At 35.6% G+C, this 17,703-nt stretch overlaps 1 protein-coding gene across 4 annotated transcripts in view; it reads right to left on the bottom strand.

The window, feature by feature from the left end:
• NFIA (nuclear factor I A) overlaps positions 1-17,703 on the bottom strand; it is a 387,512-nt gene that overhangs the window by 359,456 nt on the left and 10,353 nt on the right. For 3 of the 4 annotated variants that reach the window (XM_032296832.1, XM_032296833.1, XM_032296831.1), the window contains exon 2: positions 16,487-17,018. In XM_032296832.1, coding sequence (XP_032152723.1) covers positions 16,487-17,018 — 532 coding nt within the window. Of the gene's footprint in view, positions 1-16,486; positions 17,019-17,147; positions 17,302-17,703 lie in introns of those variants that run through there. The other variant, XM_032296834.1, reaches the window with a different exon arrangement.

Raw genomic sequence — 17,703 nt, forward strand, 5'->3', positions numbered from 1 at the left:
AAATATAGTCAGAGAATTAAGTAATAATTAAATGAGTTAGAATTTCACTGATAAGCATTATGCTCCCTGATATAAAGTTACTCTCTACCAATTAATATCTCTCCAACATGTTCCCATCTAAACATGCACTCCTCACGACCTTAGATGTGTTGAACTAGTAACAGCAAACAAGAAAAAGATGAGCACCACAAGAAAGGCCATGAATTAACTTCTGCAGCATCAACTACATGATTAAGTTTAAAATAACCGATTTTATCTAAGATGTGATAATTCTGCTAATTAAACATCTTGTTTAGAGATCAGTAATGCCCTAAGGAATAAAAAAGTTAAAGTTCTTCCTAATTCAAATTCTAAATATTAAATATATTTTAGTGTAATGTTAGGAAATGAAAAATGGAGATATTTACCTCCTCAATACTTACCTAGTTTTTGTCATTTAAAGATAATTTGAGTTACTGTACAGAAATCTACATCTAAATTGCATTTCTCCTTCATTAGATTCTTAATACTTTATAAACGGCTAACCATACATTGACCTTGATCTGAATCTCACGCTTCAGAAACATGGAATTGCAAGAAGATATATAAAAAAACACACACAATCCCCTATTATTAAACAGTAATAATACAATGTCCCAATCCTTGGAAGCACAGTGGAAAAATTCTACACCGTACACTACATTGGAGAGTGCACTAGTACACTATCTTCTCCGCAGCATTGAGACCTAATTTGAATGTATGGTTTTTTCTTAATTCATTCTATTTTTCATTCCCCACTGTAATATTTTTGGTGATTGCTCACCAAAGATCAGAATTTGGTTTCTTTCAGCATTCTACGGAAGCACAAAAGAAAACAATTATTCTCAGCCTCTTTAAAGCAATCAATGGCCATATGACTCTGTAAGTTTTTGTTTCTCACTAATTTTAAGATCTTAGTTTTTAAAAAAGAAATATATATTCTGTCAAAATGTTTTCATTATCTCTTGCTGAAACCAGTAGAAGCTTTTAGATATGAAAACAGGGCCAGACAAGAACACTTTATGGGAAAGTCTGCAATGGAATGGTTTTGATAATGAACACGCCTAGAGAAATAAAATCATGAATGCTGTATGTGTTGGGGGGAAGAAACTCTTATCTTCAGTTGGGTTCTGTTTCCCTTAGAGAGGCTTATGTTACCTACAATCAATAGGTCTCCAATTAAACAAAGAAGATTTACATATGCGGGTGCATTTTGGTCTAATGAAATTGGTCTAACGGTTTTAATGAGAGTAAAGCATTGGATAGGAAGGGAAACTTCTGACTTCACTATATGTAACTGTGCTCAACACCTTAATTCTCATCTTTAACTTTTCTATTACTTCCTATGCCTCTCAAAACTTAGGATTAAGTAACCATGCCAAAAACATCCTGTTAAGTGAGGACAGACACATAACGTACAAATGCTCAGGAGAGAGAAAGACATGACTGACAGGCCCTTTCCCTACAGAGCAAGACAGTATGTGATTCAAAACCAACAAAAAATGTCAGTGTCCACTCTGGAGAGAATAGGTTCATTTTTAATCAAAATTGTGCTCTTTAAAAATGCAATAGCATTACATTGAAATCCTGTATTTCCTCCCCCAGCAGGGTACCTAGCACATAGTAGGCACTTGATACATTATTGTTGGTACAAAGATTATTTCCTCACAAATAAGCTAGAGCAGTTACTGTATTACTCATCATCACCAAAGTATCTTTCCTAGATAAAAAAATTCAAAAGTCAAGACCAGGATCTTAAAGGGGAAAACAAAGGGCCTAAATGGGTTAGCATCATCAATTGTCTAGCATCATCAGACCCTTATTTTCAGAATTATAATTACTTACATGTCAATAACTTCTTTGGGTTAATATGAAACTATGGATTTGGGTGAAGAAATAGAAATCAATTGACACAGTAGGGTGAGAAAGGAAAATCAGTCCATAAAAAATAGGCTTAAATTCAGTCCTAAGGTAAACGCCCAAAAATTGTTTTGTATGTTACCTAGTTTTAAAATTCATATTATAAGCTTCTCAAGTTCCCATTTTGTTCAATCCAGATTTCCCAACTAGTCACCAGCTAAACAAAGATACTGAGTGCACAGTTACGTGTCAGGTCCTACGCACCCCTACGTGGAGTACAAAAACACTGAATACAATCCAGTCAGAAAGAAATCACAGCCCAACTTAGAAGACAGATGTAAAGAAATAGTTTTATTTTGATAAAGGAAGCGCTAATGGCAAGTACTAACATACTGCTAATGGATGCTGTGGGCATGCAGGGAAGGAGTCCTTAGCCCAACCTTACGGGGAAAATAAAGCTTCCTTGAGGAAATGATGTTACAGCTGAGCCTTCAAGTATAAATAATGTTAGCCAAGTAAAGGTGGGTGAGGACATCCCAAGTAGAAGGAATGCTACAAGGAATTAAAAAAAAAATCTGCATGCATATACCTGTACTACAATAGAACCTGTCCACACAGGCAGGAAGACAGGATGGTTCCGTATGTTCCATGCACCAACATTTTCCTAACTGTCTTTGCACACGCTCCCACGAGTTTCAAGGCCAGTTGTGTTCACTGGTTAACTCAACCCCAAAAGGTAATTTATCCACTTTAATCAGGCCACATTTGTCTAAATACACTTACCCTTATTGAAATATGGTACCTACTGTTTTGATTACAAATAAGAACATGCAGTAACACAAAGCATTGTTAAAGGGGTCTTGTCAGATGCACAAGTCACTCCACAACACTAAGTTTCCTAAGTCTTGAAACACTCTCTCAGACTTTAGCTTCTGCCTCTAAAAGCTCAAGGAATCAAAGATCTGAGGCTGATATAGAATTTACTGAAACATCAGCCTCGTGGGAATATGCAATTGGGGATTAATTCCAAATTTAAAGACAAACAATCGGTCTTCCAGATGTTGGACAGAGTTGGAGAATGAAAATACTCTGAAACAATTTCCTTCTAAAAAATGGATTAAAAAACAGAAAAAGATGTTAATGGCAATACTGCAGACTCATAACTCTCACCTGGAAATAGATATTTATGAATGTATAGTATTACTGAAGGCTATTTATCATTAATGTGTTCAGTTTTATTCATATCATATGAAGAAAGGGAAAACTAAAGCAAGCAGAACAAAGCTAGAACTTTAAAAATGCTATTCAGGATTACCAAAAAATAAGACAGTGGAAGAGGAAAAGGAAGGATATGACGCTAAAGATTTAGTAGCAAAAACAGAGATATTTTCAAACTTTTTAAGCTTTCATCATTTGGAAATAAGACACTCTGAAAGGAAATATCAAATATTGCTAAAATCATCAAGTAAATTGTGATATTTGTATACAGATGGGTTATTTAATATGAAGACAATGTGGTTTTCTCTTTCTCTGGAGGAACTGAGCTGCTAATGGACCACGAACTATATCAAGTTTGCTTCATTTCTTCTACTGACTGTTAAACAAAGAAATCTGTCTTGAATTTCATGATGCCCTACATGTCACTGTGACTCATCTCCAACCATTTTTATTTACAGTGTTCAGAACGAGTTTCTATGACAATACCCTGCCATTTCTTAAATGTTACAAACACATTTTCTGCTTTTTAAAAATAATTATGGAACAAATCATTTGTTCTGTGCTCCATACAAAGAAAGGCACACGTATTAATGGATGGAGAAACAAGATTTCACTTTCAGATTAAACAACCAGCAGATATAACAGAGAACAGTAACAAAAAATCCAATATACACTGGGCCACCAGGTTTTTCTTGTTGTTATTTCATTTACCTGCCAAGCAATAGTTCTCACATCTTTACTATCACCATCAATACACACTGTCCCACTAATACGCTAACACACGCTCACACTCATAAGACCCCTTACATGCTTTCTGTCTGTTTCCTTTTAATAAGAGACAGAGGGGAAAAAAGGCAAATCAGCTTGAGACTTCTGACAACTTAAAATCCACTTCAGTGTAAAAGTCTCGTGACTGCTAACTTTTTTCCAAGAGGGAGCAAAATAGGGAATTTACGTGGCGACACTACTGGGACTTGGCTATATTGCAGGAACTGCCAAATGAATTCTCTACCGCCTGCTCTTCAAGGCCTTCCCTTCCTTTCTGTTTTCTACTCTCTCATTCTCCTGCTGTTTCGTTTTCCTATGACACTGTTTTCTATTTGAGCATTACTAGAAGGATGTCCTTTAAAAAAACTGAACTTTTCTATCCACCACCAGCTTTCATTAGAGAAAGCATGTTAAAGTGGTTAATTTACATTTACAAAAATCTTTTTCATATAAGAAAACAAAAAAATTTAACACAATAGAAGTAGTCAAATGACAGAATTCCTTGACATCCACAATTTTATGGTAAAAAAAAAAAAAAAAAAAAAAAGCAATGTAAACAACTGGTTCTACAAATGTTTAAAACTTCACATAGGCCAGATTCGGCAGACCATGCTTACAGTCTCAGCACTCTGAGAGGCTGAGGCGGGAGGACCACTGGTAGCTAAGAGTTCAGTGCAGCCTGGGCAACAGAGTGAGACTCCGTCTCCACAACATATTTTTTTAAGTTAGATCAGAGTGGTGGCATACACCTATAGTGCCAGCTACTTAGGAGGCTGAAGTAGGAGGATTGTGTGAACCCAGAAGTTTGAGGCTGCCGTGAGCTGTGACTACACCACTGCACTCCAGCCTAGGTAACAGAGCAAGACCCTATCTCAAAATAATAATAATAATTTTTTTTTTAAGTTTTAAAAACTTCATATAGGCAATTAGTTAAAAAAAAAAATCACCCTAATTTAAAAACATCAAAGGCTCTAAAATCTTGATTTCTGAGGAAATTATATCTGAGATGGCACTGACTTGTCTCAGGGTATTTTCTTCAGTTTTGCATCTCTGGAATCTATCACAGTGCCTAAGAAGTGCTCAAAACATGTCTGCTGAACTGAACTTCCAATCACATGGTGGAGCTTGTGAATAAAGGTAACCAAAACAGATCTCCTATGCCAACAACATCCGAAGAGCATCCATCCTGATGGAAACAGTAACAGTCTGCAACTGCTCTCCAACTCACACAAGGAGTTCCCATCACCATAGCTCCTGGGATGCACAGACTTAGAATCCTCAAATGTAAAATAAAGGTTTGGGCCTTAAGGTTTCCTTCAAGATAGGAAGCTGAAACTAATACCAGAAGAGAAAAAGCTGGAGTTTCTCACTACTTTTTCAACTACTTTCTAAACAGAGAAAACAATGGCTTTCAGCCTCATAATGATATTTTTATTCCATCCATAAATTCACAGAATATTTTTTACTCCATCCACAAATTCAGAAGCACAGCTTCAAGTCTAACATACTGGGGAACATCTTAGAGATAAAAACAGGCCGTAGAAGGGTCTGGCCCCGTTACTAATCCTAACCACTTCTGAACCACATAACCCTGGACAAAGTTACTCAACCTCTGGCTGTATCCTCACCGCTTTTACAAAGGCAACCATAAAAGCTCCACTACCTAAAATGTGAAGTTTATATCAAGGGCTAGTTTAAAAATGTAAAAGAAAAGATAATTTAAATATTGTAGTTTAAGAGCACAAGTCTGGGGTCTAAGGGAGTTGGCTTAAATGCTGGCTTTGCCACTTACTGTTGGTGTGGCCTCAAGTGAGATGCTCTCTGAACGTCATTTCCCAGATCACAGGAGTGAGCCACAACAAAGATCATCCACAATCTCTACTCCCCTACCAGCATCCAACAATGAAAAATTCTCCAAAACTTGGAACAGTTGAAAAGGACAAAAAGACAGAAAGCCATGCAAACCCAAAGAAACTCATATCCACAATATAGAAAATGGAACAAAGCCAATCCTAAGAAATGATACCCAGATAGGCAACCTCCTTGAATTGCCAAAAGTGTTTAAAGACTTGGTAATCAAATGCTTTATTACAAAGCAAAATGAATGGTTAAAGCTGCTCTCTCCTGACCTTTGGACTGGGTAACTTGGTAGTAAAAAGCCCAAAAATATAAATCTGCATTCCTCTCCAGTCTGTCTGTTTCTCTCCCATTCGGCTGTCTCAAAACATAGTTTCACTTATTCATCATCCCCACCCCACTCCAGCACCTCCAAGATTCAACTGCACATAAAGTAAAAAGCTATGCATAATCAGTCTTTATACAGCCAAACTGAAAATGTCTTTCTTTGAAGAATTACAAAGCTTTCTGTCTGAAACCTCTGACCTTTCTAGAGAAATCAGAGTCACTGTAGTTTAAAAATGTAGGTGGTAAAAGTACAAAGGATTACATTTATCCATTTTGCATGTCTGTCATCTTTTCTGGGGCCAGGGGCAAATATCTTTGGAACAATTACTTCTTCAACCATAACATTTTGGACTCCAATATCCTCATTCTCCAAAGAACTGTATATGTATATATACAGTTACATATATATAGAACTGTATATATGTGTTTATGTGCGTGTGTGTGTGTGTGTGTATATATATATATATCCTATATATGTGTGTATATATATATGGATATATATCCTATATACACACGCATACACACACACACACACACACACACACACACACACACACAGCATATATCCAATGAGATGGCACTTTTTTGTTAATTTTTATTCTTACAGGATATACATATAGCCTATATATTCTTATATTTTTATTCTTATCTCAGCTTACTGAAAATCTAAAATAGATTAACTCTAAAACCTTTTTTAAAGATAAGATTTTTGTCTACATAGTATGTAAGCTAAAAAAAAAAATCAATAAAAGTTCATTTAAATATTTTTTAAAAACTGTAGTCACTGAATGTGAGGAGAGACTTCTAAAAGTATGTTAAAAAAAGAATTCTTAATAAAAGTCCTTGTCACATATTAAGAGACCATACAATAAAAGTATTGCAATGACTATCTTTCCCTGACAGGAATGCACAACAATAGTTATGCTGTTGAACAGCATCGTTACAAAGACTTCATTCTTAGAAGTTACTTGAAACTACTCTCCAAAAGAGAACCTCTACCATTTAAAAGAAGAAGGGGAAGAAAGCCAACTAAATGAATCCATCAGAAACTTTAGTAACTTAGTAATTTTTTTATATGGTGTGCATCCATCCAAAAATCTTCTCATAGTCATACAAAGATGCAAACTTTCTTATGCAAATAAGCTTTTGCCAAGTTCTTATCTAGAATCTTTGCTTCATTTCAAACGCTGGTAACCCACTTGTCATTAGTCCTCAATTACCTAATGTTGAAAATATGTTCTCAGGTACAGTTTTCCATTAGCAACATTTTAATATGTAACATTATTTATGAATTACACTTAGCATAAAAGATATTTACAACTGTCACTACTAATCTGCTATGGTATCTGAGTCTGCACACAACTCTGTTTAATAGTATGCAACAGGGGTTTACATGCAGATACACAATATCTTAATTACTCATTCTATAGTGAGCTCTTTAAGCATCTCCATCCCTCATTCATTTGGAATGTTAAAAAATGCCACGAAGAAGGGCTTGATGTCATCTCAACACTGAAAGCCATCTGTCTATGGCCCTCCTTTGACTTTACTCCTTCCGCAGCCAAAATTTTCACAAAAGTTGATGAGAATTTGTCAACCTAAGGACTTGTCATGTCAGCTCCTTTGAAAGGCAATAGAATATTTGAAAGTGACAATGATGGGATCCTGTATGTGCAATATTCATTTTATGTAGGAGCTTAAAATTAAATAACTAATCCCTTTAAGATTAAACTACACAGAATTGTAAGTGCATCCAACAGGAGAAAAGGAGAGAGGCAAGCACATATCAAAGCAAAAGAGATGATTCTGAATTTCTGGTATTAAGTAATATGTAGCCAAATTTGAAAAGTAAATGGAAATTGATAATGTAACACTACAGTTCCTATTACCCACTGACAAATACCTTTCCTTACTAAAAATTACTACTCAGATCAAGCTATATGACTCACCACAGATATATCTTCTCCAACAGCATGAATGCAATGTGCTACCCAATCACTGGCTGGCAAAATTACAAAAGGAAATAAAATCAAACCATAGCAACAAAGACAACAGCCCGAAAATGGCAGCTGCTGCGTAGACATTCAAATTTTTAAATAGTACAGTATTTTTTAAATTTTTAAATTTCACCTCACTTTTTTTTAACCTGTAGAGCACCACAGCATTAGCCATTAAAATTTTTATATAAATACACATGCTCTGGGAATTGTCTGTGTCTGGAAACTCACAAGTTACATGGGACCACCATAAGCACTTGCCAGTGACATAAAAATACAGACAGTATAGAACTTGATACAGTTGACAATGGGATATAAGCTCTATTTTTCTAACCAATTTAATCACTTTTCTTCACATGCCTCACAGTTTTCCTTTTCTAGCATAACTGATGCTACACAACCCTAACTTTAAGATCCTTAATATTTCTTACAAAGAAAGTTATTTTTCTATTTTCTTTGCTGTAAGTTCAGTTCACCAGCTTATTTTTAAATTAAACCTTAGAAAAATCAACATGTATCATGAATTAATATAGTATAAATTATACCTATTATCTTTTTCTATTTACAACTATAAAAATTACGTTGAGTGAGGCTTTGAGTTTTTGCACTGAAGTCATTAAGAACTAATCTTGTCTAAGTTTAAAGAGTTAAAAACAAAGCTCACAGCCAGGTGTGGTGGCTCCTGCCTATAATCCCAACACTTTGGGAGGCTGAGGCAGGTGGATCACCTGAGGTCGGGAGTTCGAGACCAGCCTGACCAAGATGGAGACACCCATCTCTACTAAAAATACAAAATTAGCCGGGCATGGTGGCTCATGCCTGTAATCCCAGCTACTCGGGAGGCTGAGGCAGGAGAATTGCTTGAACCCGGGAGGCGGAGGTTGCTGTGAGCCGAGATTGCGCCATTGCACTCCAGCCTGGGCAACCAGAGGGAATGGAACTCCATCTCAAAAAAACAAACCAAAACCTAGAAAAAAAAAAAAAAAGCTCACTAACTTAAGGGCATGAAAATGAAACATGTCTATTTTTAATTTTTTTCCTATTTTAATTTTAAACTAATAAAATTCCATTCTTTTCTCAAACATGAGTTTTGCTTTAAATAATTATGCACACAGCCACAACCAAAGGATTTTTTCAGAGCGAAGTAAATTCTACATTTTAAAATCTAATCATTAGGGGAAGTTATAAATATATATATATTTCTCTATATATAAATATATATCTAAATATAAATATATAATGTATAGGGGAAGTTACACCTATATATATGTCTTGTGCATAAAAAACTGTGTACAAAAATCTGCATAGTAAAAAATTACATTCAATTTAGTTTTTAAAATAATGCTCAGTTTAATACACAAAGGTCTCTCAAAGCATCCTGAACCAATTAATCTAACTTTGTCTTAACAACAAAAATCTTAAACCTGTGTTATAATGCTTCTATTCACTGAACTTCAACATTATAAAAACAAGAAAGAACAAATTATTTCAGATTTTGACGCTAACACTGACAATTATAACATCATTTTTCTATCCAGTGTGGCCTCATTCAGTGGCTAACATCTGAACTTCATAGTGAAATACCTCCATGGGAGGGGTTTGGATTTTTACTTTTTATTTTCCCTTTGATTCAAGACAGGTGTGTGTTACCATTTAAATGCCATCCAACCCTAGACAATAAGATGCAAAGAAGGATATAAAATGGATTTGAATCTTTTAAGAGCATAAGATGTGAAATCACAAGACCTGGGTTTGAATCTTGCTGTGGACAAGTAACCTGGCCACTCCGAAGATTCCATCCTCATCTGTTCAAACGAAGAGTGCATTACTAATTAATAATACTGCTACGAAAGAAAGAGAGAGAGCAAGCTACAAAATATGACTATGACAAACCTCACTACAATGCCGGCTGCAGAGCAGACATTCAATAAAAGTTATTTCCCTTCCTTCCTTCCATCTCCTTTTCCATTCCCAATTGATCTAGGTCCAAAATGTCTACCACTGGGAAAGCATTTGAAAGATATGAAAAGAAGTTTAAAGTCCTCAAAGAACATTACAGTTATTCCGCTTCAATCTCCAGTTATTACAATTATTCTCATCATTTCTTGTTTTAGGGTTAGCAACATTCTAAAGAAGACCAATCTTTAAAACAAGAAATGATTTGCCAAAATACATAAAACAAATGAACTTCTTTTTCTTAGTTTTATCTTATTTAGCTTGTTTTACAAACAGAACAGCAACCAATATCTTCTGCTTCAGAGTTGCGGCAACTTTTCATTCATGCAACTTATTTCTTCACTTCATAAGTCATGTTTAGTTAACTAGAACATTAATGGGAGGACTAATTCCATTAGATAAAATATGCTTTATGCTGTAGAATTATCACAACAGAACATGAGGAATTGTTTTCTAAGTAAAATCTAAGGAAAAAAGTCATTTCTAAGTCTAAGTAGCAACTAGAGAATTCTGTTAAGTTCAGGACACAAAAGTTTGGATCAATAATGACAGTTGCCTACTGGGAAAGAGCTAAAAACTTGACAGTTCTCTTGAACTGCCACCTTAGAAAGCAAAATAGTAAAAATAATAAACATCTCCATGGCCCCTTTTCTGAGCTTAAGTGTGCAATGACACCTCTAAATGGACCCCTAAATTCTAAAAAGAATTTGTGCAAAACTTCCTTTTTTTTCTAAAAACTTGAATAAAAACTCCCAAAGCCCTAAATAGTGTCTTAGTCTGAAAAAAGCCATGCAAAAAAAAAAAAAAAATTGTGGGAAGATGAATTATAAAATTCTCCACTTAATATCTCATTGCCCAAGATCACTTTAGAGTCATTACATAAACCAAAATACTTTTATAGTATCTCCATTTGTGATTAAGTTCAGGGTTTTATGTTTCTTTTAACAAAGCCTACCGGTTCATTCATTCTCTTCCTCCTCCATCTGACTTCTTCCTTCCCTTACTCAACCTCCACGGATTTACAATTTATAATATATTTAAAAGCAAGCTCTAACCCTTAAATAACCATGGGGAAATTACTACTAAAATGGTAATAAATCGGTGTTTAGCTCATTCACTGAACTCAATCTGCATTTTACGTTTCTTCTTCTAATCCTCAAAATTGGCTTCAAAAATCTATATTGACATTTGTGAGCAATTAGAATTGTTGCTGCTTCTGTGCAAGATTTAAAACGCCGACAGACTGTTCTGAGTCCTCTGGAAGCAGCTTGAGGCCTTAACCAAGTGAAACACCCAGTCCTACTGCGTACAGCAGTGACCACAACAAAGGCTGTGGTTTCTCCCACACTAGCCTTAAATAGGTTTAAATTAATGCTATTCATCACTGGGTGGAAAAGAAGACAAGGAAAATCCAAGCCAACAGCGTTGGGAAATTTTCTTACCAACACACTCAACCGCTTAGCCATAAATGAACTGACTTTCATTCAAAGGTTTACTCCAGAACAACTATTTTCCCTATTCCTGCACACTCTCTGCCTTTGAACTACCATCTTTTCCACTACCATTCTAGGTGAAGGATTTTGTGACTACATTCCAGGTAAGGATATTGTTACTATCCTCAAGTTACACAGAAAACACTCAAGGATATAAAAGCCATACTTATCTCAAATTTGTTGATTGCTACTGCTATCTTTTTTGAAGAATTGAAAGATAAATTAAAAATTTCAAAAATATGTCATATATCAATAAGTTACAATAAATCCATCAGCCACAAAACCCACCTTCAGTTTAGAGCTAGAGTTTGACAGGGTGATCCTTACTCTCCTAATTTTAAATATCATTGTCCATTAGTCTTACTCCTTCTTTTTCCAAGCATACTTTATTAATAATTACAAATCACAAGAACTGCACAACTTTCTACCAGGGAGTTTGTTAAGTTACTAAATAAGTTTAATTACAAAAAATGTATAGTCCTAGACTTCAGTGTAAATACATAAACACATACCTGCTAACAGAATATATTAAATATATTTTAGATCTGCAATGTTGCCTCAAACTAATGTAGTAAGTTACCTAAAAATTTAAGAAATTATCATAATTAATTTGGTATAAAATTATAAACTGTAACAATCTAGTGTGATTTATTTGTTTTAATTACAATAGTTATTCTACATGTACTGAAAACCTTATCTGTATAGTAAAACTGTATTTAAAATACTAGCATTTCAAAGAAGAAAGCATTCCCATTGCTCAAACAGCACTCTGTGCAGCCTGGATGTGCACACACATGCACATGAAGCACACACACGCCCCTACACAGACACTCCTAATCTCACACCTGCTCTGAAGCAGTAGGAAGTGAATTCTCAATCTGTCAACATGACCATCTGGTCTATCTGCATATCACGGCTTTCTCTATTACTATATGAAGGAATGGCAATCACGAAGCCAAAATAAAACTAAAATGTACCTGAATGGGAGTAGCTCTCTTTTGGCTGAAATGGAATAATATACGGCATAGCAGAGCAAAACTAGCAAGAATCTAAATCATTTGAAATGAGCATTCATGTCAGCATAATTAAGTGAACAATATGGTACAGGTAATGTGGTAATCAGTAATACTGTTGAATAGGTTTATAGGACAGGCACCAGGCTTCTAAGACACTGAAACAGCTCCTTCAGTGATTGAAAGGATCTTTGCTATTCGTGATCCAAACACAATTAAGTAAAGGTAATAACGGGGGTAGTAAGGAAATCAGTCAAATGTGTTCTCCTTCTACCTTAAAACTAACAAGTGCTCACCACACTGCTGCTATTAGGATAATAACAAATTGTTTTGTCACTGGCTAATCAACAATTAAAGCGATTACCTGACAAACTGTGGTCACTTACTAGTCTTTCAAAGTGAATTTTAAGACTGCTAAAAATTCTTCTAATCCTAGAAAATTCCTCATCTGCAGAAAGTGAAGATGGCTCACTGTGATTTAGCTTTTAGGCCTAATGTCACGTGAAAATTAGCAAAGGCCTTAGTTGAATTAAACATAAACTCATTTGTTTAATTTTAGTTTTTAAATGTCTCCACACAGCTGCCTCTGAGCTTTCATTCTACCTCATAGCAGGTAATATCAAATATAAATTGTGACACTGTCATTCTATGGCCTAAATATAGCAACCTACCTCTAGCCAAGAAATGAGTCCTTAAAAAGCATAACCTCTTACAAAATCTAACTACTTTGACTGAGAATCTTTCTAGAATCTGATTACATTACCAGAAGTTATACAGAAGCAGTTAAAAAAAAAAAAAAAAACAACAACTCTCCAGAAACTTCTCGGTTGAGTGCCTACTAATGAACAAAGGTTAACTTTATCTAAAAGGTCAAATGCCTGGTGGCTAAGGTTATGACCTTAACAACTTAAATTGTGACCTTGCCACGTGCCGGGTATATTGTAGATTCTGATACAGATCATCTGGTAAAGACTGGTCATAAATTAGCTTTACTGTTACACACCCACAAAGAAAACCATTTGCCACAATACCATAATATCTCCAAGTGTCATATGATACAGGGGAAGGACCACTCAAATTGAGACCAAATTAAGGGAATAGAATGCTTTTCTTCTTTTAACAAGATGAAATTCTCAGGCTTATGAAATCACTCCAATTTCATTACACTTGTTACTGTTTATCAGCCACAAAATTCACACAGTTCTAACGGCACTGTGTGCCGTTAGATTTAGAGGAAAAAAACTAAAATGTAGTTTATGTATTATATTTTAGCATCTCAAGAAGTCTCAGAATAAATCACCTCTGCTTTAAAGAAAAAGACTGATTCTGCATTTGCTTCTAGTGTTTACATGTATATTCTAAGATTTCAACTTCCTACCAAAGAAAGGTGGACGCATAAAGCAAGAATTATTTACACACAAAACCTTAGAAGGAAAAGAAGATCTAATTTCTGTGACCATCTAGGGAAAAAAAAGGCATGCTGGTAAGGAAAAAAAACACAACATTTTAAAAGAAAGAGAGAGAAAAGACGTATGATAGGTGAAAAGGCCACAATGGTTTTGGCATGTATCTTGAAGCACGTTTCAGAGTCTCTGCCTCCTGCCAATACTGGCAAGTTCTCAAAACTTTTAAGGAGGTAAAAACATTGTTTAGTGTTTACAAATCTTCAGTATTATAACAGATGCTTGTCAAATCAGTTGTATGTAAGTTGACCGATCTACCTCATATTTGTATTGGCAGCTTCCCTTCCACAAATAACAGGTCTCTCAATCTCTGAAATCGAATATGAAATATTTTCAGACAAAAGACCCTTAATATTTTCTTTTACAATCTTCCTGTTGCGCGCACAGAGAAGCAGCCATTACTGCGGTCCCGTGGAAACCAATGGCCAAACATTTGGCTAGCATTCAGGCATAACAAGGGATTCTGGGATACATCAAGAAAACCAAACCGAAAGGTAGTCTGATCTAAGCTGCTGTCAATAAATCTTTCATAAGCAATAAGGATGCTCACTCTCCTAAGTAACCTTCTAAATGTCATTTTACCAACATAACTCCTTCAGGCATTGCAACAACCAACAACTGTGTGAGCTCAAGGATTGGAAGCAATAGCACGGTAACAAACCAACGACGAAAAAGAATGCATGTCATGGGAACAGCGAAAAGACTGCATTTCTTTAAATCCAGAGAAACGTTTAAGTCGAAAACTTAGAATGGACAGTGCTTACTCCGAGAAAAACTTGACAGGTATTTCATTTTGATGTTATCTTATATGGAAGCACACATCATGATCCGCATCACCTGTTGGCACCTTTTGAGTTTCGGTGTTGGCCAATTATTCATGATAATTTATGTTATATTTTTCTAAATATCTAAAAGGTAAAAACAAGATTTTAAAGAGTGCTCCTTGAAAGCACCTGTAACACCATATTTTTTGTGTGTCTTTCTGTATTTACATATGCAGACACATTTTTTAAAATTTTAACTTTGCTTTTTCAGTAGACAAAACAAATTAACAACAATGGGGTTAAGAGTGGGTTAAAAAAGGGATATATATTCCTGTTTAGAGGTCACTTGAAAGGTGCTGACTTTTCATTCTTGCTACCCAGAATTGGCTAAAGCAAAAGGCAATTCTTATAATTAAGTATACATTTTCGAAAACCCAAATATTTGAAACACTTACAGCTCACATCCTCTAAAATACTCATCTATCCCCTGCCAACAGAATGCAAATGATGATGTGACATGCTTGCAAAGCTAATTTTCTACAGTTTCTTATGTAAGGGCAGATGGATAACAAAAGTTCTCTTTCTAAAACATATATTGAGAAAAATAATAGAGAACAGGCTATCATCTGATGCCTTTAAAAACTCAGTAACAGTTTTAGAATTAAATATGTCTTGAAGAAAAGTACAGTGTTTTTACAGGTAACATCTCTCCTTTGTAATAAATAAATAAATAAATATTTGAACCCAGAACAACCTACTGATAGGATTCCACAACCTTCTTTCTTTCATCTGGCTCAAGTAACTGCCATGAAGGTAATCTAGCAAGACCGATACGTACATATATAAAGTCAACAAGTTACACAAGACCTGAGCGTTCACACAGCACAATGAGCCTTTTGTCTAAAACAAGGCGAAAGGAACAAAGTAGAAATGCATTATTTTATCCAGTCCTCAGTAGTTTTATCCTGCGTGCTACTCTAAATACTGAAACATGCACAGGTAAGACATGCCTTGAAAAAAAAAAAAATAAAACAATTTAAAATTTTATAATAAATCAAAGCAACTCACTACATCAATTATCAAAGCAATTTTTCAATGTGTTCGTGCACTATACAGGTTGGTTATTTTGTATATTAACCTCTCCATCCAATTACTGAAAGAGCTGGTTTGTTTGTTTCCTTTAGCTATCTGAGACAACACTAAAAATTCCTAAATACAAAGCTACTAAGTCTGCGTATTAATGTGATTATTTTTCCTTCATAAATGATCCGCAATTTGATAGTAATCTTACCTCCAAGTTCTTAATTGGCAAGGGGTTCAAGAGGCCTCAGTAGATTAAAAACACTCCCAGCAGAAAAGCAACTAAAAATATCGCCCCAATACCAAACTAAATGCTTTTAAACTAGATCATTTGCCAGTTAAAACATACTCTATATTAAACGGGTTTTCACGAGGCTTCTCTCACCCCCTCATCAAAAAATGTGATTTAAACATATCACATATCTGATTACCAACGCCTCTGAAAACACTACTTACCAAACGAGCTGAACTGAGTGAGAATTCGCTCAAAGCTATGCTTTTCCACCTGAATGAAGGTGGCACCAAAGACTTTGGTTTATCTTTGAAACCACACTGGCTTCATGTACGTGGCCTGCAACTTGGGAGCTCAGGCAGGATCCAGCATTAACGCGGTGGCCATCAGGACAGAGAAACACACAAGAAAGTGGAAGGAATTCTCACCATCGCACTTACCTGCTGCATGCACAAAGTATGCCAAATATAAATCGAGTTCCTTAACAGAAACCCCTATGTGATGGGGTTGGACACAGAGCCCTGGATTAGAGCATTGTGGGGACTTTACAAGGCGCTCGCCATCAGTACTTTCCAGCGGAATACCTTTAAACAAAATCACCATAACAAGGTCCAACCTCCAGACTTTATCTGCCTGGCGGAGGCAGTCAATTCTTCGCATCTTGCCTTTCTGGTCTGGGTTGGAAAGAACACAACATGGAGGTTTTTTCCCTGTAACTGTAAGAACAAAATCCTCTCGATATTCGGGCCGGATATCTTTCCGTAACTTTGCCAGAAGTCGAGATGCCCACTTCTGCTTGACCTCTGGTTTTTCACTTAGCAATTCATCCTTCACGGCTCTCTCTTCTTCTTTTGACATACGTTTTTCATGTTTTTTGAAGTATTTTCGTTTTCGGGCCTGCAGGTTGAACCATGTGTAGGCAAAGGCTCGGACGTGGGGCAGAAGTGCTTCGATGAAAGGATGAAATTCATCCTAGGAAAATGAACAAACACCAAAATATAAGTAGAATGAAAACAAAAGGAAACAACTTTTCTTCAGCGGGTCACCTTAGAAATAAAAATTCCACATTTCACTTGAAATTTGATTCGGGCACTCCATTACCAGAATCACACACAGGATCCTATGGGAAGTCTGGGAAGGTGAGAGAGAAAACTATCAGTATCAGTTCTTCTGACTGGAAATAAAAAAAAACCTGCTAAAAATTAAAAAACTGTTTTGATATGTTCACCAGGGTACACCAGCTGCTACTGTCGGGCCTAGCTCCTCACCCTTTAGATAGTAAGTGAAGTTTATCTAAATGCTTACAACAATGTATAATCTTAACCCTATTTCAAGGAAGGCATATCTAATTTTGCCCCATCCTTGACCTCACCACTTGTAGGAAAGCCAGGGCCCAGCCGCCAGATTGGCAAATCCTAAACATTTAGATGCCAGTCAATGTTTATGGAAGTCTAGGAGCAAAAATCATCTCTACAATCAATGAAAACAAAGGCTTTCCCTCTAAAAATACTGCATGTTGATTCTGATCTGTTTCTTATTCATTTTGCTAGTGTCTAAATCCCCCTTTTAAATATTATAATTACATATCATTTTTTTTTAGTCAAAAACTAGGAAAAATCTGGCAGATTCATATACGTAAGAAGGGATAAATTTGATA

The sequence above is a fragment of the Sapajus apella genome, unplaced genomic scaffold (assembly GCF_009761245.1).
Source record: "Sapajus apella isolate SASKATOON/1434 unplaced genomic scaffold, GSC_monkey_1.0 scaffold36, whole genome shotgun sequence".
Lineage (NCBI taxonomy): Eukaryota > Metazoa > Chordata > Mammalia > Primates > Cebidae > Sapajus > Sapajus apella.